This window comes from Myxine glutinosa, chromosome 2 (genome assembly GCF_964187855.1).
Source record: "Myxine glutinosa chromosome 2, kmMyxGlut1.1, whole genome shotgun sequence".
NCBI classification, from domain to species: Eukaryota; Metazoa; Chordata; class Myxini; order Myxiniformes; family Myxinidae; genus Myxine; species Myxine glutinosa.
In genome coordinates, this window is record NC_136262.1 from 73870966 (window position 1) to 73894553 (window position 23588).

General features: G+C 47.9%; 1 protein-coding gene across 1 annotated transcript in view; it reads left to right on the top strand.

The window, feature by feature from the left end:
• Nucleotides 1-23588, top strand: part of PHAX (phosphorylated adaptor for RNA export) — a 76154-nt gene that overhangs the window by 35105 nt on the left and 17461 nt on the right. Inside the window, exon 3 of the mRNA XM_068107983.2 lies at nt 6150-6346. Within this exon, the coding sequence (XP_067964084.2) occupies nt 6150-6346 (197 nt within the window). The remainder of the gene's footprint in view (nt 1-6149; nt 6347-23588) is intronic.

Here is a 23588-nt window from a genome sequence, read left to right on the forward strand (position 1 = left end):
AAGTGGCTGCGTATGGTGCGACAGGTTCATCAATCTTAACTATTTCCTAAATGACTTTAACAACTTTACATTACCCGGGGTCTTTCTCCTGCCAAACCATTGGCCCACTTACACTCTGGGTTCTAAAAACCAATTCCCATTGACCAATCTGTGGTGCCTCTCAATTTGGGGTCTCACTCCCCCGATTCATCTCCCGGTGCCCTCGCACAATTTCTGGGCTGTGACGTGTAGCTCTCCCAGCAGGTCTACCCACCTGCACACCTCCACCACTGTAGTTGCCACCCGAGCTTACCTGCTCCTCACCCTAACCTAACTAACTGGGGAAGGCCCTCTCGCACTCTCACCCCCTCAGTGCCCTCTCTGGCACGGGCTGCCCGATCCACACCCGGGATCCTCAGGCACCCACTGACACTAACGGCTCCCAGAGCCCACCTGCGGCCTCACCTGGCCGACATCCTCACAGTGGTGGAGTGCCCAAACCAACAACACACACTAACAGGCTACACGCCCAGCCATTTCCACAACACTAATGCACCCATCCACAATACCATTCCGCAACCGCACCACAAATGCCAATATCCAACCACAGTTTACCTATACCCTCTACCTAACACTTACACTACCCGCCCCGGGTACTCGTGAAAGGGGTCCACTCTTCCCCCATCCACACCTTCGCACCATGCACACCACTCCGTACCACTTACTCCAACTCTCTCCACACCACTCATTCCAATACTCCATGTACTCCACACACCTGTACTTGCACACCTGTGCTCTCATACTTGGTGCCGCCTGCACCCTTCTCTCCCCGAAGCGCATTCGCGCTGATCCACAACACTCACTACTCATACACCGCTCCACACACCTGTCCAGTTCTCACACAGCATCATCTCATCTAACTACTCCCCTCTGAAACTTGCGCTTCCCAGTCGTCCCTTTAAACTATTGCGCTCCCTCGTCATTATCATCCCCTCCAATGTACCTGCGTCCCCACTACAGGTATCAGTCACTAACTAACCTTAACGTCACCTAATGTCATCTTCGCTAGATCCCTACACACAATATAACAACCCACCCGGGCTAGTTTTCACTGCCATACACCCCATAATCTATAGCGCATTTGCCCCACATGGGAAGGGTGGCAGGGATGCCACCCTTACCCACTGGTTCATCGCTCATCACTCCCCCAGTCCTCTGGCACTAATAATCCCCCCTTATTTAGAGGTACTGGGTCCCGCCTCGGCATCTAAAGCCGAGGCAATCCACGGGGGCGCCTGCTCGCCGGTGTAAGGCCTTCTAGTTTACCGGGGTCTGGCGGGGGGGTGTCTGGGGTCGGCTAACCCGCTCCCCCCTGGGCGGAGTTAAGGACCTCAACCGCCGGGGATCATCCCGGCGCGTGGCTCGACAGTGCCGCGCCAGGTGACCCAGACGGTTGCAGGTATAGCACCTCACCTGATAAGGTGCTTGTCTCCGGAACTCCAAATTTTCCCCCCTGAAGGTCCGAATTGGATTACCCGCTCGTGGTCCACCGCGGGCCACCTCCGGGGCCGCCTGCCATGGTCCAGGTCCCGCCAGGCGCTGGTCCACCAGCCTCCGGACCATGCCCGCCAGGTCAGGACTCACGTCGGGGGCGGGCCCCCTAAGGGGTCCGCCCTCCATCGGGGGTCCCACCTGGCGGACCGCCATTGCGTGACGCTCGCTCCCCCAGGCCAGGGGCCTCGCTGCTTCCCAACGGGCCGCAGCGTCAGCCGCCTGGCTCAGAGTCTGCGGGCGCCACATGGCGAGCTGTTGCCGGAGCTCAATATCCGGGAGGGCCTGGATAAAATGGTCCAGCGCCAGGCTTTCCCGGGAGTCCGCTGCCATGCTAGCATGTGCGATCCCCACTGCGCGGCGAATGTCGTGGGCAAGTTCCCCGATGGCTTCCTGGGGCTTGCGTTTTCGCAGCGCGAGCTGAGCTTTAACAAGCTCGCTCTGCTGTTCAATGCCGAATCGATTAATTTGGGCGTCGCGGAGGGCTGGCAGGGTGAGAGCACCCGCTGGTAATGCCGTCAGCACCTCCGCCGCCGCGCCGCGCAATGCGGCCACCAGGTGTACTCCACCTTCGTCCTCACCCCAACCGTTGCCCTTACACACACAGTCAAACTGCGCCAGGTACGCGCGTAGATCACTCTTGCCGTCATACGGCGCGAGTGGGACCTTGTGGGACCACCTCGTATGCGAGTCGTTGCCCGCCTGCCGGACCCCGTGCGTCGCCCCTTGCGGGGTCAGCGCGGGGCCGAACCGGCCGGGCCCCCACAGTACATTACCCCCAAGGGGCTCTCGTGCCTCCCCTGTCCCTCTAACAACTACCCCTGTTGGTGTCGATACATTGGTCACACTTCCGCAACCTGCTACCCATTCCATACCACCACAACCTTGCTCACCCACACCTCGCACCTCTCGTTCCATACCCTCCGGACCAGCCATACACCTCACTCTTGGCCTCTCACGAACATCCGGGTCTATCTCGACCCCCAAGCTTATTAAATCACCTGGCGCATCATACGCACGACCATATTGGTCACCACTTACACCGGGTCCTCTTTCTCTTCGCTTCTCCTCCATCACCTGTGAATCCCTCATCCGGTTAATGAGCACATCATCACGATCCGAACACAGACTTTGGACCAATTCTTTTACTTCCTCCTTTATCTCTTTCTTATCCTCTCTCCGTCGCTTCTTCATTTCGCTCACCCCTTCTTCCACTTCTAATTTCTGCTTCACCTCCTTCATCTCCTCGTGCGCCCCTTTAAGTTCTTCCTCTAACTCCACTTTATTTTTTTCTATGTGCTCCCGCACCTCCCGCTCTTTAACCTCCATCACCTCTACCACCTTGTCCATTTTCCTCGTCAGGTCCTCATGTACCGTCTGACACTCTTTTTTAATTACCCCTACGTCCTTTTTCATCTCCTTCTGTGTCGATTTTAAACCCTCTATTACCGCTGTGTTCTTCTTTACCTGGTCCCCCAACTCCTTTTGTCCCACTGTCAGTTGTTCTACTCCCAGCGTCAACTCCTCTATACCACCTTGCAATTTTACAGTCCCCTTTCTCACCTCCTTCTCCATGCGCTCCTTACAGTGCCTCACCTCCTCGCGCACTCCTCCGACCTCCTCACTCACACCTCTTCTGATCTCTTCTCCCATCACTTGCATCTCCTGCCCAGATGCCACCCTCATCTGCTCCATTTCCTCCCTGTGAGCATCCAATTTAGTTTCTACCCCCATTCTGACCCCCTCTATCTGCTGCCCCATTTGTTTAACTTCCCTTTCCGCTTGGTCCCTCATGTCCCTCAATTTGCCTTCCATACTGTTTTCTAACCCCTCTAACCCCTTTTGCATCCCTTCCATTTGATTCTCTTGAGCGGCCATTCTGTTTTCTACCCCCATTAACCCCTTCTGTATTTCCCCTAATCTATTGTCTAATCCCTCTATTCTACTCCCTAACCCTCCGATCTGGGCCCCCATGTCATTCCTTAAACCACCGATCTGGTTTCCCATGTCATCCCTCAATTTCTCGCTATTGGACCCCATTTCGCCCCCCATGACCCCCATTTTGCCCCCCAATTCATCCCTCATTGCCCCCAATTGCTCACTGAGCCCTCGCTTCGTCCCTCATTACCCCCATTTGGCCCTCCAATCGCTCACCCAATCGCTCACTATCAGCCCTCATTTGCTCACTATTCTGGGCCATAAGGGCCTTCATTTGTATTTAAAAAAGGTCCAAATCTACCAGCGGCGCTACTACGGTCGCGGGCGCGGTCGCCGTGGCCATGTGCGAGGCGCCATTTTGCGCGCCCGTAACCTCGTGCGCGAGGACGCGATTTTGCGACCCTGCCACCCTCACTGCTTCGCTCTCCTCATGTCCCTCAATTTGGTCCTGGATCGACCCTGCCTCACTCTCCTCTACCGGAACCCAGCCGTCTTGATCCGCCATAGCGCGACTTTCAAAATTCGGGTTTTTATTTTTTTGTAAAACACAATCAAATTTCGGTCACTTGTAATTTTGAGCGCTTTAAGCGCGCTTCGGGTCCGATCTCACTCCTCGACACCAATTGTTACAGTACTAACACAATTGGTGTCCAAAATTTGGGCCTAACAAATTTAGTCCCAGGTCCGAATCCAACTCCTGACAACCAATTGTTACAGACGCGGTTTTAGATGTTAGTTTACCGAGCGGTTTGGTATTACCGCGTCCGCACAGGTACTCCCCGATTAGAACCCTATCCCGCCCGATTCCACTCGAACGTTGGCCAAATCGCGCTATGCTAAATCAATGAAGGAAAGGACACAACGGCTGGGATTAATGTAACGACACAAGGGGTACAGTTCTCAAGACCTCCGGAGGAGGATATAATTGGTGATGCAGAAACGGGTAGATTACACGGTAAGAGGTAAAGCACAGCAAGATGGGCACTTAGACACAGTCTTATCTATTCCCGACAGACCACAGACAAACGGGACAAGACTGACTTACACGGGGATTGATGGCAGGGAAGGACAGGCAGTCGATAGCTCAAGGTGCACCTTGGCTCAGGGGCAGAATCAAACGCGGTCCGGTCCAGAGATGCGGGGAGGTATTTCAGCGCTTGGAGGTGGCGTCTTCTCTCTCCAAGCTGAGGGCGCATCTGACGTCACCTCCCTCTTTCTGCGCATGCCCAGCGGGGAGTGACACGCCCTCGGCTCGTTAGCTCCGCCCCAGATGGAATCGGTCCGCCACTTCTATTGGGTGCGGGGGGTTACCGGGCTCCGCCCTTGACGAGGAGCTGACAGCGAGCCCCTGCGTGGTAACCCCGTCGGAGCACATGTTCAATGGCGGCTAACCAAGCCGGAGTGAGGACGCGCACTCCCCGCGCCGCCGCCGCTGTTGTTGTTGTTGTTGTTGTTGTACCATGAGGAAGAGCTGCGGGGAGATATTGGGAGGTCCTAAACTTTCTAACGGTGCCATACAATCACATTCTGGTGCAACGAAGAGTCAGAATTAATGGAAACGAGTCCTTAACTGACATAGACTAAGAATAACTAGCAAGATGTCCTATAGTTGTCTACGTGAGAGGCGGTGGACCTGGATGCGACATTTAATGGGGGAAAAAGGGGAAGGTCGGGGCTACAGAGTGTCGTTTACAGAAAATGGGACTAGGGAATGGGGGATTGGGGATAGTTGGGAAGTATTGGGGAAATAGGGGAATATTTACAAGCGGATATGGATGGAGGCCAAATCCCATATCCGCAACAATATATATATATATACACACACAGGGTGGGTGGAAAGTCGCTCCCTATTTTAAAGTACTTATAATATATTATATAATATATATATTAACCCTGTCTAATTAGAGATAATTCTATCTATCATAATTTACAAGTACTTTAAAATAGGGAGTGACTTTCCACCCACACTGGTGGAATATATATACATATGTATATATATATATACATACTAGCAGAAGTACCGGGCCGGGGGGGGGGGGGGGGGGGGGGGGGAGGAGGAAAGGAAGGCAGGAGGAAGGAAGGAGGCAGGGGTGAGGGGGGGAGTGGAAGGGGGTTCATCACCTTTTCGTTGAATATATGCTGGTGAATGTGCCGTTCATCACGTTTCTGAGTTCAGTGTGATACCGATCAGCAAGAAGAAAATCCTTACTACCAACTTCGTACACTTCTGGAATTATTTGATTTATTTGTGTTCAAATGTCTGGTGATTGTTTTGTATTTATTTATGTGAATGTGTACTTGTATATAACTGTCATTAATTAAAAAAGGCTTGGGCACTATTGAGCGTTATTTTTTTTGTTTTTTTATTCAAAAAAACGAACTTTTTTCAGATTTCTCCCCCCCCCCCCCCCCCCCTCCCCTAAAACACTCCCAGGCACTCACTGATGAACCTCTGAAAGTTTGACGAAGATCCGGTCAGCCATCTCTGAGAAAAATGGCGACACACACACACAGACAGACAGACCAACAGCTCTCTTATATAGTAGATAGATAAGGAAAAGGAACCTTTAAAAAAAATTAAGACAAAAGGAGTTTCAAACTGATCCTCTGCTCATATATTATGGGATTGGTGGACGAGATCACCTTTTGACATTGCTTGTTTCCTTGCCAACCCTGTGCAGGAGCAGAGGCAGGATGCCGTGGCCAACGTTCTGGGAATACTCGGCATGGAGGGTGAACTTGCCCTGCAGAGCAGACAATCGGAAAGTTACAACTATTTGCTTGCCCAGAAAGTAATGGAAAAAGAAAGGGAAGAAGAGATACGAAGGCTGGAAGCAGACGATGGACAGATGCAGGAGGAAATGCCAAATGGAACAAGGTAAATGTTGCTTATGTATGTAAAACATCGGATGGGCCCATTTAGGTGACTTATTTTTAGAACCATAGAGGAAATATGTTTACTATATATACACAAAGAATTAAGTTAAGCACCCCCCCCATTTTTTTACAACCTCGCACATTACAAGTTTGTTGTCGTCAAAACAGTGTAATATACCCATGATATTGCTATATTTTCTGGAGAAGTGATATTATGGTCACATAAAAACATAACAATCATGCCGTTTTCAATATTTTATTCTGAATAATTTAAGGTGAAATTTTTTGGGAATTTTAGGCATATTTTCACCTCAATTTAAGTATGGAGCTATAGGTCCATCACGGACAGTGTGGATGACGTTTATGTTTTCTAACGTACAGTCATTGTTCTGAGAAGACCTCTAGCGATCTTTGCGTCAATAACGTGTGTAGGACCCACGTGATCGGATCACTGACTCAACCAATCACTTTTTTTCACTTTGATCACTCAATTTCATCAATGGATAATTGCTAATGTCATACCAATCATTATTTGATCTCACATACCTTAGAATATATGCCAATGTATACATATACACAAAGAATATATATTAGGGGGTGCTTACCTTAATTCGTTGTGTAGGGGTGCTTAACTTAATTCTTTGTGTATATATGTGTATATGTCCGTGTGCGAGTAGGAAGCCAATCTCAATATAAGAAGTAGGGACATGTCAGCTTAAGGATTAAGGGTGGTGCTTTGTAATAGCGAGGGCTTAAGTGAAGGAACCATGTGTAAAACCCCTCTGTATACATCTACATGGTGCACCAGATGACAGAGTTCTAAGAGCAGAGAAGAGCGATGCAGATCATGGGACTCTGCCAGGCAAGGAAAGAGAGAGGGGTGGAGCTATGATTATCTGATGGAATGGTTGGTACCCAACACCTCGAGGGGCGGGGGGTTTGTCAAAGGAGACGAGAGGAGCTGAAAAAGGCACAAGAGGAATGTGCTAGTTCTGGGGAGACAAGGGAGGAGCCAGTAGCTCTCAGTTTGGTGCGCTAGGAGGAGCGGGAACGGTTCTGAGGAGAGCTTGCAAGTCTGAGGGGAACTGAGAGGTCTGAGGAGGTTGGAGTGTTCTAAGAGGGTGGAGAGCTTAAAGGAGGTCGTCCTGCCTGCCTGCCTTCGCCCTGTGCCTGTTCATCATCCTGCTCATCACCTCACTGCCTGCTCGTGGCTGCTCCGCGCGCATCCTCCCCTCCCCCACTATCACCAGGGATAAGGTTGGTCCAACAATTATGTTCATGGCGAACAGCTTTCTCCCATTCTTGGGCATACCATGTGATTCCAATCACATGGTATGTCTTAGATTCCAAGGCCAATGGGGTGCAGAAGAAGAAACAGCAGCACCAGTCAACAATACAACAACAACAGGCATTTTAAGGCCATTTTCCCTGCAAGAGCGGGGGTTAGCCTTGCAGTCCCTATGACAATCTTCTCCATTTTGCCTTTTACCCTATTTTCTGCATCTCCCCTTGTTAACCCCCTTGCCCGCATTTCTTCTTCGACCATCTTTAGCCAAGTCTTTCTCGGTCTTCCCCGTCCTCTACTTCCTTCTACATTCATTTCCATAACTCTTCTCAACCAGTCACTTTCATCCTTCCTCAACACATGACCAACACCAGTCAACAATGGGGAGCCTAAAACCATGACATTCCAGATGAAGGCTTTGTACATTATACATGGCCTCACCATGTATGAAACGGAGTACGGCTCTCCCCTTAGCAAGAGGTGGCTAGCCCCTTGTCTTGTTAAGCTGACCGTCTCCGCTCCTGGTACTTGTAACGCTCTCCCGTGGGATGGAACGGACCAGGGTTATGGGTCCAGGGTTTATCCTGAATACCTTTATCCGTATTCACCGTACCGTACCGTACTCACCTGCTTTAACCTCACTCAACATGTCAACTTTCCTACCCATAACCGTGGTCACATTCTGGACCTTGTCTGCTCTACTGGACTAATTTTGCACCATCTCCCTAGCTCCGACCTCACCCTCTCTGACCACTTAGCCATCACTATGACCATCAACATCCCCACCCCAGCACCAAGGCATTATCGCATTATCAACTTCCATAAGCTAACCTATCTTTCACCTACCTCATTCTCATCCACCCTCTCTGAAAAAATGTCCACTTCTCCCTTCGTTGACCTCCACACCCCTTCTGACCTCACTGACTACTACAACCACACTCTCTCCTTCTGCCTCGACCAGCTTGCGCCTATAAAAACCAAAACAGTTTCTTTCACCCATTCTGCTCCCTGGTTTACCCCTGAACTCCACCTGATGAAAACTCGTGCTCGCCAACTTGAAAGACTCCGCAATAAAACAGGTCTCACAATTCACTCCCAAGCCTACAAGGACCACTTGCAGCACTACAAAGATGCCCTCTCCCGCGCCCGCTCCGCCTACTACTCTCAAATTATCCACTCTGGCTCCGGAAACCCAAAAGCACTCTTCTCGACAATAAACAAACTCCTCAGCCCCCTGGACACCACCACCCAGTCATTCACAGTAGACAACTGCATCTCCTTCCTTTCATTCTTCCAAAGCAAAATTGACAACATCAACAACAGCTTAACCCCCACCGCACCTGCTCCCCCTCAAACCACCTGCCCCCGCTTATCCTGCCAAGCCCTGTCTCAGTTCTCCCCAGTCTCCCCTTCTGACCTCTCTGAACTCCTCATAGGAATGAAAACTTCCACCTGCACTCTGGACCCCATCCCCTCCAGCTTTGTCAAGGCCTCCCTTCCTGCTCTCTCTCCACTTATCACTGCAACAATAAACTCCCCCCTGTCTACAGGCATCGTCCCACCATCCCTCAAAATTGCTGCTGTTACCCCCATTCTGAAAAAACCTGGACTCAACCCTGACACCCGAAATAACTTCAGACCCATCTCCAACCTACCCTTTCTGTCAAAAGTTTTGGAACGCGCTGTAGCCACTCAACTCAAACATCACCTCTCTGCCAATAACCTGTATGAAACATTCCAATCCGGATTCCGCTCCAACCACAGCACTGAAACTGCTCTCCTCAAAATCACCAACGACCTTCTCCTCTCCTCTGACGCCGGCAACCTCAACATTCTCATCCTCCTCGACCTCAGCGCCGCCTTTGACACCATCAATCACACCATCCTCCTCACCCGACTTGAAACCACCTTTAACATTACCGGCACTGCCCTCTCTTGGATCAAATCCTACCTCTCTGACAGACGCCAGTTCATCTCCATCAATAACTGCAAATCCCCCACTGCTCCCCTCCCCCAAGGTGTTCCCCAAGGTTCAGTTCTCGGCCCCCTCCTCTTCATCCTGTACCTGTCCCCCCTTGGTCACTTAATCATGGTCTCCAATTCCACTGCTTCGCCGATGACATCCAGCTTTTCATCTCCACCAAGTCAATCTCCACCGCCACCCACTTTATCCTGACAAACTGCATCACTGAAATAAAATCCTGGCTTCAAATCGACTTCCTCAAACTTAACTATGATAAATCTGAAATAATCATCATTGGCCCAAAAACGCTCACCCAATCCACCCATAACTTCGCCCTCAACATTGACGGGTTCCCAGTATCCACCTCCCCTCACATCGGGAATCTTGGCATCATCTTTGACCAAACCCTCTCCTTCGACCAAATACACTAAACAAATCACAAAGACAGCCTTCTTTCACCTGAAAAACATCGCCCGTCTCCGTCCATCCCTCTCCTCCACGGCTGCAGAAACCCTCATCCACACCTTCATCACCTCCCATCTGGAGTACTGCAACAGCCTCCTCTATGGTTCACCCTCAATAATCATCAATAAACTCCAATACATTCAGAACTCCGCTGCCTGTCTACTCACCCATTCCCGGACCCGTGATCACATCACCCCCGTCCTTTATAAGCTTCACTGGCTCCCCATCCCCCAGAGAATCCAGTACAAAATCCTCCTCTTGACCTACAAAGCCCTCCATAACCTGGCCCCATCCTACCTGACTGACCTCCTCTCCAGACACACTCCCACCCGCAACCTCCGCTCTGCTGGTGCCAACCTCCTGTCCCCCCCCCCCATCCAGACCAAATTCAGATCCTGGGGGGACAGGGCCTTCTCCATTGCTGCTCCCACCCTCTGGAACTCACGACCTCACACCATCAGAGACTCCTCACTCACCACATTCAAAACATCACTCAAGACCCACCTGTTCAACACTGCATTTAACATTTAACCCACAGCATTTAACCCCTGACTATGTCTTCTCCTACTCCTTCCTTTTGCTTTGATTATTTACCTATTTATTTTTGTCTTTTTGTACTTGTTTTTTGTACTCTGTCAAAGCGTCTTTGGGCTTCTTGAAAAGCGCTATATAAAATAAATGTATTATTATTATTATTATTATTATTATATGCTGAGGTCAGCAGAAGCACATTGCCCTACAAGGAATTTTGAGGCAATACCCACCTTTGGGGATCAGCGTGGAGATATGATCTGCCCAAGACAGGTTACAGCTGACAGGTGCAGGAGCTTCAAGGATTGCACCGCTACAAGAGGCTAACCACAGAAAAATATTTGTGAATTTGCATTGTGGGATCCTTACGGAGGGACAAAGTGAGAACATGGATTTATCTTGTACTTAAAGACGTGTTCCCAGTCGATGACCAGTTCCTTATTTTCGACAGATCAGCAGTGAGGAATGCTGTCACAGCCTGCCGGGCAAAGTGGTGTGGAACTATCCTGCATAGACTGTTATCTGCAAAGTGATGTAATGGATTTTTTTTTTCCAGTGACAAAGACACGTCACTGGTGATTCTCAAGAACATGATTGGTCCCAGAACATGACCTCATTGGAACCTATCCTCCAGAGGTACATCAGGGAACAGTATTCGGTGCAAAGGTTCACAATGGTGCTGTTAGCTTTCTATGAGAAAAAAGGCAAGTTACTTTCTGGCAATTGCATCGCCACATTAATTGTTGTACTGGGGATGAGCCGTTGGGAAGGATATCTGGAGATGTAAATGTATGAGCTTATGGAGCAGAGAGAGAGAGAGAGAGTGAGTGTTGTTCAATATGACTCACAAGCATTGTCTTCATCTTGAGAAGAAGACATAGTGGACCAGTCAGGGGACGAGATGGTGCACCACAGGTTCGTACAAGCTGCCTGATTAAATAGTACAGGCATTTTGTATTTAAGACCTCACACTAATTGCAACAAAAACTCGCTCACTTGTTTTGTGTCCCTGAATATATCCTCTTTGACCCCAAAAATGTCTTAAGAGATCCTCTGGGGGGAAGTTCTCAAATCGGCAAAATCCAATATGGTCGCTATCCGTCTTAGTGACAATTGTTATTTAAAAAAATCAAAAGCAAAACAATCATGAGTAATACCACTTTTTATGGGTTTTTGGGGTCGAGGAATCAAATTCTGATCTTATTTTGGTGATATAAGGTCACAGAAACTCTATGAGGTCACCATCAAGGTCATTTTGGGACAACAAGATAAGAATAATGCATAATGCATCTATGTAGTTTTTTTTTTAGCAGTGGGGAATCTGCTTCTGATCTTATTTTGATGATTAGAGGTCATGCTCATTCGTTATTGGAGTCAAAAAGGATATTCTTGTGTATCTTCTGAAAAGATTTCGTTTTAAGTAAAACAAAAATTTGTAAAATAAGTAGTGTTAAGTTCCTAGTAAGAAAGTGTGCAGTAGCAGTAAGAGCAATATTTTTCCATGTCATATTTTTTTGCAATGGGCATCTTTCAGTTGTGATAATATGAAGTGTTTGATGTTTACTAAGTGTAGATAGTGGTTTCTGTTTTCAGCCATGGAGGTATCTGAAGTGTGCCATCTGCAAGAAATCTATAGACGAGAGAGGGTCAACGGCATCAACTCTTGGAGAAAGGGAAAGTTCTGCCATCAACCAGGCCAGCAACGCAAGAAAAGACAGCATTTACACTGTGCCTGGAGAAAATGTACACAAAGACTGTCGCCGCACATACTGTCACCCACAACAGATAGCCAAGGACACCAAGCAAGAAGAGTCAAAGCCAAGCACAAGCAATGACAGACAAGTACTTAGGTCATCTGAGGAGAGGTTCTCTTTCCAGACTAATTGCCTTTTTTGTGGTAGACCAGCAACGTTTGGAAGAAAGAGGAAGAAGCAGGAAGTTCTTCAAGTCAAGACCATTGAATTCAAAGAAACGCTCCTGGCAACATGTCGCGAACGAGCAGATGATTGGTCAGGTACTGTCAAGGCGCGAATTCTGCATGTTCATGACCTGCATGCTGCAGATGCAGCGTACCATCAGACTTGCAGTGTCAATTTCCGCACAAAGAAGCAGATACCCATGGCTCAGCAGATGAACACGGAAATCTCCAAGAGAGCAAGGCTTGGAAGGCCTAAAGCTGATGAGAAGACTGAAGCATTCTTGGATGTTGCAAAATATCTTGAAGAAAATGACGACGAGCAGATCACTGTCAATGATCTCATTACCCTTATGCAACAGAAACTGTCAGACACAAAACATGAGGCATATGGCTACACCCACATGAAGATGAGGCTGCATGAACACTTTGGTGAGAGGATAATCCAGACAGCGATTAATGGAAAGCCAAACGTGGTTACCTTCAGGACAACAGCCAGGGAGGTGTTACAGGAATACTACAAAAAGCAGCAGCAGAAAACTAACTGCTGAAGAGAAGATAAAACTTGTACAGGCAGCTGCTAAACTGATCAAAGAAGACATCAAAGCCATGGAAACATCCCATGAAGTCTATCCATTTTGTATTGACATAGAATCGCAAAAATCTGGCATCAAATATCTACCAGATACTCTGATGATACTATTGGAAGGACTATTTGCTGGGAAGAATGCTGGCGTCAAAGTGGCATAATTGGACAAGCAATGATGCAAGCAACCAGACCTAGAGTCCTGCTGACACCACTGCAGTTTGGTTTGGGCGTGCAACTGTATCACCACTTCGGATCAAGATTCCTCATCGACTCCCTTCGTCATCACAGGTTCTGCTGCTCATACCAACAGGTGCTCCAATTTGAGCGAAATGCTGCTCAATCACACGGAACAGACATTCCTAACATGACGACAGAGTTTGTCCAGTATGCTGCCGACAATGTTGACCATAATATTCGCACGCTCGATGGCCATGGCACCTTCCATGGCATGGGAATGATTGCTGCCGTCACCCCTGGAACGTGATCCAGCCGGTCAATCCCCGGGGTTAAGGCAACTTCCTTAGACGTCGCAATGGTTGGAAAGGTGCAGATACGGTATCACAAAGACGTAAGCTGCGGAATGACGCCACTGATCTACCAGAAGCTCTTCAATCTAAAGGCCCAGAACTCATGTGAGAAACTTGACATCCTGTGGAAGACATCAATCCTGTTTGGTACACCCAGACCTGCATGGTCAGGTATGATGCAGTTCGTACGTCGTGGTGACCACCCTGACAAGGCAGATGTCATGTTTCTACCAATGATAGACAATAGGCATGAATTCCAGTGACAGCACATGCATATTGTTGTGGATCTGCCGCCGACCTTCTTCCCTTACCAAGGGGGGATTAGTCCCCTTGTCTTGACTGACCTGGCGCGACCCGAGACCTATTACGTCCCTTCCGGACAGCGCCAAATAGGGTTTCAGGACCAAATTCGCTGTTACCTAAGTACTAGCGCTGCCCTGGAAGCGAGGAAATAAGCCCCGCATGAACCACGTGTGTTGGTGATACGCCGAGCGGTTGCGTACACGTGATTCGTGACTCCAAATGACTCCATGTATGTTTGTAGTCTAGACATGAGGTCTGTCATGGGTAGTACTTCTGGATTGGGAAACATTTCATTCCTTATATATGAGAATAGTTGCCCATATGAATCCCTTTCTGCAACTTCATACTGAGCTTCTGTATTGTCTTCTTGACCCTCTCCTACATCCATATTGGCAGCAAACTCTACCCGTGTGTATGCACGGTAGCAAGACCTGTGGTAATGGCCCTTAGCAGCAACCAACTCTCTACTTGTAATAGCAAGTATCCTGTGGTCAAGCTTTCTGGTTGCTGCTTTATGGATTTGATCATCTGCACGTAACTCTGAACACTGTACAAGAGTTTCCCTTGTCTTCTGGCCCTTCAGATATTTGCTTGATTTCTCACAGAAGATACATTTATCAGGATACACCCTAGATAATTCTGGTGCAGTTCTACTTGGTCTTCTCAAGCTGTCTTCTACGGAGTCCACAGAGGTACCTTTCTTGACAATCGTGTCGAGAAGCTTCTTCATGGTGAATATGCTTCGGCACTTGCGATGATATTGGACCTGTGTAATCTCTCCTTCACACAAACCCTTTGCAATGTCTAAAAGAGAGGCATGTTGTCTTATCTCTGCAGCCCTAAGCAGTGTCTTCCATGACTCAAAGTTTTGTGGTGAGATCAAATTTGAGTCATCATCAGAGCAGTGGATGACACACTGAAAGCGTGCCCGTTTCTTCGGCAAGTCATTGCTTCTTTCTTCAAATGCTGGATCCATCTTTCATTAGAATGTTGTCAAACCCTGAAAAAAAACCAGTAAATCTTGTTAAGGGCTGTTTCATTTAAAATTGTCATGGGGGACAGTCTGCAGGTTATATAAAAATAGGGGGTGGGCAGAAAAATCAAAGTACATTGGTGGGAGTCAGGAAAAATTGAAATAGCTTGGTGTGGAGGATTAAACCAATAAAAATAGGATGGAGGGGGTGGTGGTATTGGGGGGGGGGGGGAGGGGGGGGGAGGTTGTAATTATAACTGCAAAAATGCCATACATTGGTGGAGGTGGGGTAGAAAAAATACCTTAGTGGGGGAAAAATCAAAATATATTGGTGGGAGTTGTCAGAAAAAAAGAAATACCTCGAGAGGAGGGGGGGGGGGGGGGGGGAGGAAGGAGTGTGAGGGGTGTGGTCAGCAGAAATTAAAACACATCAGAAGTGGGGGTGGGTATTTGCAGACCACCTCCATGACACTTTTTACAGTCCTAAAAGACTCAAGTATGATTATGTATTGTTCATCATAACCTTCACAAAAATACATTGAAAGCTGAAAATTACTTCTTACCTTAATAAGATTGAGAGTGCAACTGCATGCTGGATGTTTTCTTCTATATTTGTTATCACTATCTACTGTTAAAATAAAATGCAATATGTTACACAGCAGTGGAGCATGTACACTGGAACAGTCTGCAGAGTGAGCAGTGTACTATTATCATGTATCAATCAGGAGTGTTGCCATGGTAACCCCAGGGACCAGACACTGAGTGGATACATATGATGTCCATGGTGACAGGGTAGGACCGATTAATTACTGGGGCTGGAACCCATGCTGATGGACACAGTTGACCGTATAAACCTGAAATAAATATCTGAAATAAACAAAGGCTTATACTTGTCTTCCACATCCCACCCAATTCAGTTTACTGCCTGAAAACAACTTAACATCTACATCCTTACAATATTTGTAGAAAATCTGGAAGTAAATATATGATTACAGGCTAACCTCAATATATCACTATTCAATATATCACTATATTGGATATTTCACTTTTATTCAATGGATCCCAAATTGCCCATTTCCTTATTATTAGCATATAAAATCTCCCTATATATTGCTATTCACTTATAGTGTGGACCATTTTCATGGACCCCGTCCATAGTGATATATCGAGGTTAGCCTATATTATGGTAAAATAACCATAATCAGTGACTCTTGGAAATATTCTGTTAGCTGGAAATATTATTAACTTATTATGGATGGCTTTTAATGGAATATTTTCATGATATATGACTTTGCTTAATTACAAAAAAGTGCCAATTGGCCAAAATGTTAAGATGGAAAATAAATGGACTGAGCTACTCCTATGGAAAGGTTATCATATATTAATTTGTTCATACTGACCCCACAAACATTTTAATACCACTTAAGTTTTGCCCCAAATTTGGTACCGATTTTCTGTCTGGCCCATGGACTATACCCTCCCCGGGTATTCGTGAAGGGGTCCATCTCCCCCTATTCACTCCTTCGCACCATGCATTCCACACCACTCATTCCACACCATTTATTCCACACACCAAGTTCTCTTGCACACCTCTTGTGCTCACACACCTGTTCCCCACTTGCACACCATGCAAGTCAATCAATTCACTTCAACACACTCCATTCGTCCTCAATACACCACTCATACACTACCACACACACACAGCATCATCTAACTGACTACTTCCCCCGAATACTCGTGCTTTCCTGTCTTCCCTTACACTAAGCACACCCTTCATCATTAACATCCATCTAATCTCACTACGTCCCCTCTACCTGTACCAATGTCTCTACTTAAATCTCGTCCCTATTGTCACTTCTAAATCCCTAACAATATCCTAGCCCGCCCTCGGCTAGTTTACACTGCCACCCCATAATCTATTGCTCATGTGCCCCAAATGTGTGAGGAATGGCGAAACCACCACTCCCCTACGCCGGGTACCATTCGCCAACACTATCGCCATTCGTCCACTGCACTATGAGCCTCTCGGTGCGGAAATACATTTTCACAGCTCGGCTTCGAAAAGCCGAGCGATGCATGTGGGTGGTTGGTCTCCTGTAGGTTGGGTCCGTCCGGCATTTTTCGATTCAGGGGAGGAGGTTTTGTTGGGCCAAGGTTCAGGGCACCATCCCTACATGGAGCCTTGTGGTCCCATGCACGATGGCCCCAACCGCCCACGGTCGGAGCACCGCGCCCGCCAGGGGGCACCTCTCCTACCCCTCCTACCCCCCCGTCGAACCATGCCGATCGCCTTTCCGGCCAAGGCGCGGCACCGACCATACAAGGCGGGGCCCGGCACGAATCGTGCACGGCGCTCCTTGCGAGACCGCCGCGGCAACGATCCCCGCCGATCCCCACTGCACACAAAGCACCCCACGCACCGAGGGCTCGCGTCGGCTATACGTTGCGCTAAACGCTCCCCCGGTCTGCATCGATGCTCGAGCCGCGTTTTCAACACTCGCGACCCACTCCACTCTCGCACACCGAGGCGCTCCATCGCCTCCCATACACTCCATGCATTTTGTTACTGCATGCTCTCGTGCACACCACCCAGGCGCACTCGTACCACTCATACACTCAGTTACACACTTTTCCTCCATACACTTCGTCACAAAATCGGCCATCGCACACACACTCTTGTTACACCCTCAGTAACAACTACGGTGTGCACTCTCCCGGTACACACCCAATCAGCGCACACTTACCCACGGGTGTGCACTCTCCTGTTGCACACCCAATCACACGCTCTGGTGTACACTCCTGCACACGCTCTTCGGCTATCGCACACTCTGTTTCACACTCGGTTTCACACTCTGTTTCACACTCTCGCTCCGGTGCACACTTCCTTCGCACAAGCGCGCCATTCACTCGCGTACATCGCACCACGGACCTTCCACGAGCGCCCGGGTTTTGTCGGGATCCCAAGCGCGCCAAAAATGTTTTCCCGCCAAACACTTTTGCGCCATACACACCCCAACTCACCTTCGGGATTCTTTTCTCCGGCAACCGCACCTGCAAACCTTCCATTTTGTTAGCAAGTACGGCATCACAATGTGAGCACGGACTTTGTGTGGATTCCATTTTTTCCTCCCGCGATAATTCCTCTATACCTGCCGTCTCTTCGGCCCCAATTTCAACTATACACATTTCTTTGTCCTCGACGACTGCCGGCGCCAATAAAATTTATTTTTCCAATTCGGCGGCCGTCGGCTTTTCTACACCCCGAGTCGCGATTTCTGCACCCTCGGTCACTCCGGCCGCGCTAGGCTCTACCCCGCTCTCCACGCGTTCCTCACATCACGTTACCCCGTCACGTACCAATGCGACTTCCTCGCTCAACATTTGATCAATGTCCTCCCCCATTTTTAAAAAATGTTCCCGGTGATTTTGTCCCCCAATTCTTTCCTTTCCCGAGTGGCTCTGTCCCGCTCTTCTTTTAGGAATGATTTGAATTGTGCCATGAGTAATTGCATGGCTAACCCCCGCTCTAGCAGGGAAAATGGCTTTAAAATGCATGTTGTTGTTGTTGTTGTTGTTGTTGTTGTTGTTGTTGTTCATGAGTAATTGCATGTACCCTGGCATCGCGGGCTCGGCTTCCGCCGCCATGTGCGAGGCGCCGCCATTTTCTTCCCCTACGGCCGGCCCCTCATCAATGTTCTCCTCTTCTCCCACTTCTTCCTGTGGGTCCTGGGTTATTGATTCTTCATTATCTACCTCCTCTTCTACCCCCACCGGCATTCGACCGTCTTGGCTAGCCATGGCACGAATTTAATTTGGATGTTAATAATTAAATTTTGGTCGCTCGTAATTTTGAGTGCGTTAAGCGCACTTCGGGTCCTATCCCAACTCCTGACACCAATTGTTGTGGCTCTGCCGCCGGCCTTCTTTCCTTACCAAGGGGGGATTAGTCCCCTTGTCTTGACTGACCTGGCGCGACCCGAGACCTATTACGTCCCTTCCGGACAGCGCTAAATAGGGTTTCAGGCCCAAATTCGCTGTTACCTAAGTACTAGCGCTGCCCCGAAGCGAGCAAATGAGCCTCGCACGAACCACGTGTGTTGGTGATACGCCGAGCGGTTGCGTACACGTGATTCGCGCCATTATAGATGGTGGAACCCGATTCAAGCGGTTCTATTCGTACCACGCTTAGCCAACGGAGAAATCACAAAGGCGATCGAATTGGAAAGGAAAGGAAGAACAAAGATGTTTAATTAATATTGCATGTATTTACAGCCAGGACGAAGAGACACAGGGAAATCCTTAAACAGTCTTGTACTTGATACCCCTGGACAAACGGGCCCGTCTCACACACACTCACACGGGGATTGCAGATGAGCAGGATGATGTTCTCCAGCGCGTCCAGGGATGTCTCTCGTGCAGCTCTCTCCGGTCCCGGGCACGTCCCGTGGAGATGGAGGCAGGAGAAGGCAGGAGCTCGTAGCGTGCCTGAACAATCGGGTTATCTCGGGGTGCACGGTAGAGGGCGGACTTTGGCACGACTGGCGGTTATTCACTCGCGGTTATGGTCGCGTTCACTCGCGTGGCCGAAATGCGCTATGTTCGTTACCCGCGCGTCTGGCTGCGCCCGCGTACATGTACGGCCAACGCCTCTCCTCTATCCCCTGGCGTGCACGTTCTATTGCGAGGGTCAAAGTTCAACAACGGCGAGTGATGCAAATTCTCTGGCACAGTCCTTTCTCCTCACGTCCTATCGCGCCACTGGTGCAAGTCAAGTCAAAGTACTCTGCAAGTCCTTTGCAAGTCCTTTGCAAAGCACTTATCCTCTGCAAGTCCTGTCCAAGTCCTATCGAGGTCTTTTCATATGGGCTTATATAGACCCGCCCCGCGAACCTTCTGGAACTCGCCAGACTCTCTTCACCACGCCCTCTCATGCCATACCGCTCGAGCTCTGATTGGCTGGTGGCTCTTACCGTCCCCCCACGCCGTTCACCCCGACCCCGCTCCCCTCCTTCACCTTCCGAGGCCCACCTCGTGTTAACTCGACTAGGGGACAGCCAAATGGGGCGTGGGATGGATTGCGTCCATTGAGGTTGAATGGAGGTTGGAGCAAAATGATTGGGGGGCCTATTCTCCTGTCTTTACACAACGCAGGTACTAAGAGGGGAAATGGCCTATTCTTACACATACTAAGACATAACTATACTACAAATGTGCCTATATGTTGCTCGTGTGACTAACTATGGGGGGCAAACCTTTAACCTTTAATGACTTCAATGTGCCAATCTCAAAACAGCAGCAATATATTCGACCCTGATTTTCATCAGTGAGCATGCACGACGTCATGGTGTCACCCCAATCATCACCGTTGATCAGCCGCTCTGGTGGAAGGCTCTCATGATCATCAACTCTGAGCCGATGGGAAGTGATCTGAAAGGAGTAGTCCTGCGTTTGGGAGCGCTTCCATACGGAAATGAGCTTTCTCGGATGCATCGGACACCTGATGGCTTCAACCGGGCTACAAGAACTGATGGAGTTGATCTACGCCAAAAATGCAGTGGTTCATATGCTGAGTGGCAAGGCCATTTCCCGAGCAGTCCGTGCACACTTCATAGTTGACGCAGCCCTGAATGCTCTGATGCTGGCAGATGTTTGATGCCCCTCTGCCACACAAACCTGACAGATTAGTTAGCAATGAGAATAAAGATCCTGACCTTGCCAAACCTGCTGCAAGACAACAAAATGACCCGTCTGCAGGCATAATCAAGAATCCGGAAATGGAGGAAGCTTGTTCCCTCTATATGTTGCCACCAACAGCAGGAGCAGCAATGTACCACAGCCTGCGTGTGTACCTGCAAGTTCAAGAATGGAAGGGATCGGCAGATGGACTTCGTCCGACTGAGTGGGGGTGGCAGGATTGTGACGGGGGGCTTGTGCCATTCCAGACAGCCCTCGCTCCTGCTCCTGAAAAACTGCTGCAGGTGATCAGGTGCAACTGTCAGGCTGACTGAAGCACCCTGAGATGCTCATGCAAGAAAAATAACATTGAGTGTACTCTAGCTTGTGGAAACTGCAGGGGATCTGGCTGCACAAACTTGCTGCAGATGCCATGTGATGATGATGATGATGATGATGATGATGATGATGATGATGATGATGACAATGTCAAGTTCTGAATTTCTTTATAAACTTGAATTCTTCATTGATTTAAATCCTCTTCACCAAACATTAAGCATGGTATATACTAATAAGTCATTTTAACAACCATGCAAGAACACTGATTTGTGGCCAAAAAAAAATCCGTTTTTGGTAAGGTTAAACATTGATGATTTTCATAATTTCTCCCCCAGACGATTCCTTAAGACTTTTTTCATGTGATCGAAGACATATCCAGGAATCAAAATTCGTTGTTTGTTTTTATTGCAATTTGTGTGAGGTTGCACAGCTATTTTTCGTAAAATGCTTGTACTAAAACTACAAAGCACTGTGGAGAGTTGGTGGATCATTGGAGAACACAAGGGAGACAGACACTTTCAAGAGTACATGACCTGAGGATCCAAGAGGAGCAGAGGAAGAACAAAACACTATCAGGTTGAAGGGAAAGTTAGGCATGATCAAATCAAGTACAAAGTTTGGATGGGAGTATAGAAATAAAGATAAACAGACACTGCATCGTCCTAATACAAGACTTTCAAAATGACGTATGAATGTTAACAAGGCCTTTTGCGCATGCGCTGTGTGTGCATTTTCAGTGACATGGTTCTAATCGACGGGCACTTTTAACCTGCCATTGCTAGCGTGAAATGTGTAATTAAATTCGTCTTTTAAACATAATTTTCAGTATTTACGAAAAATGTCCTTGATTGAGAGGTGTCAGGTTCGTACTATTTACTGTTAATATAGGGTAGCAGCCACAGTGGATATGTATAAACACACACAGATGGATGCTTCTCCTTTTAGAAATAATTGTAAAAATCGACTATAATTTCTCTTGTGGCCCCAGAACCACACAAGGAATATGTTTACAACAGCCCTCACAGCTCCAATAGCTCCCCCACCCCTCCCAACATGATTAATAGTAAATATCATCATTTTAACCTTACCCTGTGCATTTACAAGTCTCAGACATGTCCTTCCAATCGGTGTTCAGAATAACCTAAGCCAGATACACCGTCTAGTCACTGATAGTGATCTGTCAGGAGGTTGTGTAGCACACGCCCATCCACTCGGCCTTGCGCCGACCCACATGGACATGTATTTCTACGAGCAGCTGCCCTTTCTTTTGTACTATGAGAGCTGGGAAAGTTCTCCAAGCCTTTCCCTGTGCAAAGGCACAGCCTTTTCTCTCAGGTACATTTCCAAGTATTTTTGACTTATTTTAGAGCTTTTTGAGCCATTTTAGGTACCAGTCCTTACCTAGCATACACACGATATCCTTGATGGTGTCCTGAAGATCTCTATTTCCTGGGGTTTCTGTGCATGTGCTCCAAGCGTTCTGAGGCAGATTACGTAATTTCAAAAGATGTGTATTGGGAAGGTGGCAGACAACTTGCATAAACTAGACAATCCCATCCTGGGGGGCAGAGATTAAGAGATATTCCATTCGAATTGGGACAAGGAGAGGAATCGGGGACTATGGGAAAGAGATCTTCTGATATGGAGATATCAATGCGTTGGATTCGTTAAAGTGGTACAAAGAATAATAATATAATAACAATGAATTTTGAATTTATTGTCATACATGGCACATACAATGAGACGTACTCTGACAGTGTAACCTGAATGAAATACATTGAAAAATAAATCGATTAATTGTCAACAGAGAGCCTTAAAACAACATTTTAGTAATGAAATGAAATGACAAAATGAAATGAGTGGCATGGGTTAAATATCCATAACCATTCTTTGGATGCTCACAAAGCTTCAGACACAAATTCATTCTATAAATAGATGAATTGTCCATCTGGAGATTGAGGGTGTGGATTGCAATTGGATAAAAACTTTCGTGCAAGCGATTACAGTTGGTCTTAATATAACAACGTTTACTCGAGCGGAGAAGTTCAAAAATGTCATGCGCTGGGTGGAATTCATCTCGGACGATAGATTCCGCTCTTTTCACTACTTGACTGGAGTATAGGCTCTCGATGGAAGGCAGATCACACCCAATAATTTTACAAGCAGTCTTTACTATCCTGTCAAGTTGGGATCGGTCGTTCGGCATTGAGCTGCCATACCAAACTCTAAAAGACAGTGTCAGGACACTCTCTATCACTACCCAATATAACTAGATCAAGACAGGAAGGTCAACAGCAAAACTTTTCAACCTTCTAAGAAAGAACAACCGTTGCTGAGCCTTTTTCATACACTAATAGGTGTTTATCTCCCACTTAAGGTCATTGGAAAGATGTATGATAAATATTTCAAAGAAGTGACACTCTCAACATCAGCATCATGAATATCGAAGGGTTGAATGGGAGATTTGCTTTTCTGGAAACCAACAATAATTTCCTTTGTTTTTGTTTTGTTCAGTTTGAGATTGTTTAAAGAACACCATTGCACAAGTTTTTTTTTGCTTTATGACGGCAATCACTTTCATCACTGTTGAGAATCAGGCCAGCAACGGTCGTGTCGTTTGCAAATTTCACCACCAGTGAGCTATCAGATGATGTGACACAATCATGAGTACAACAGACAA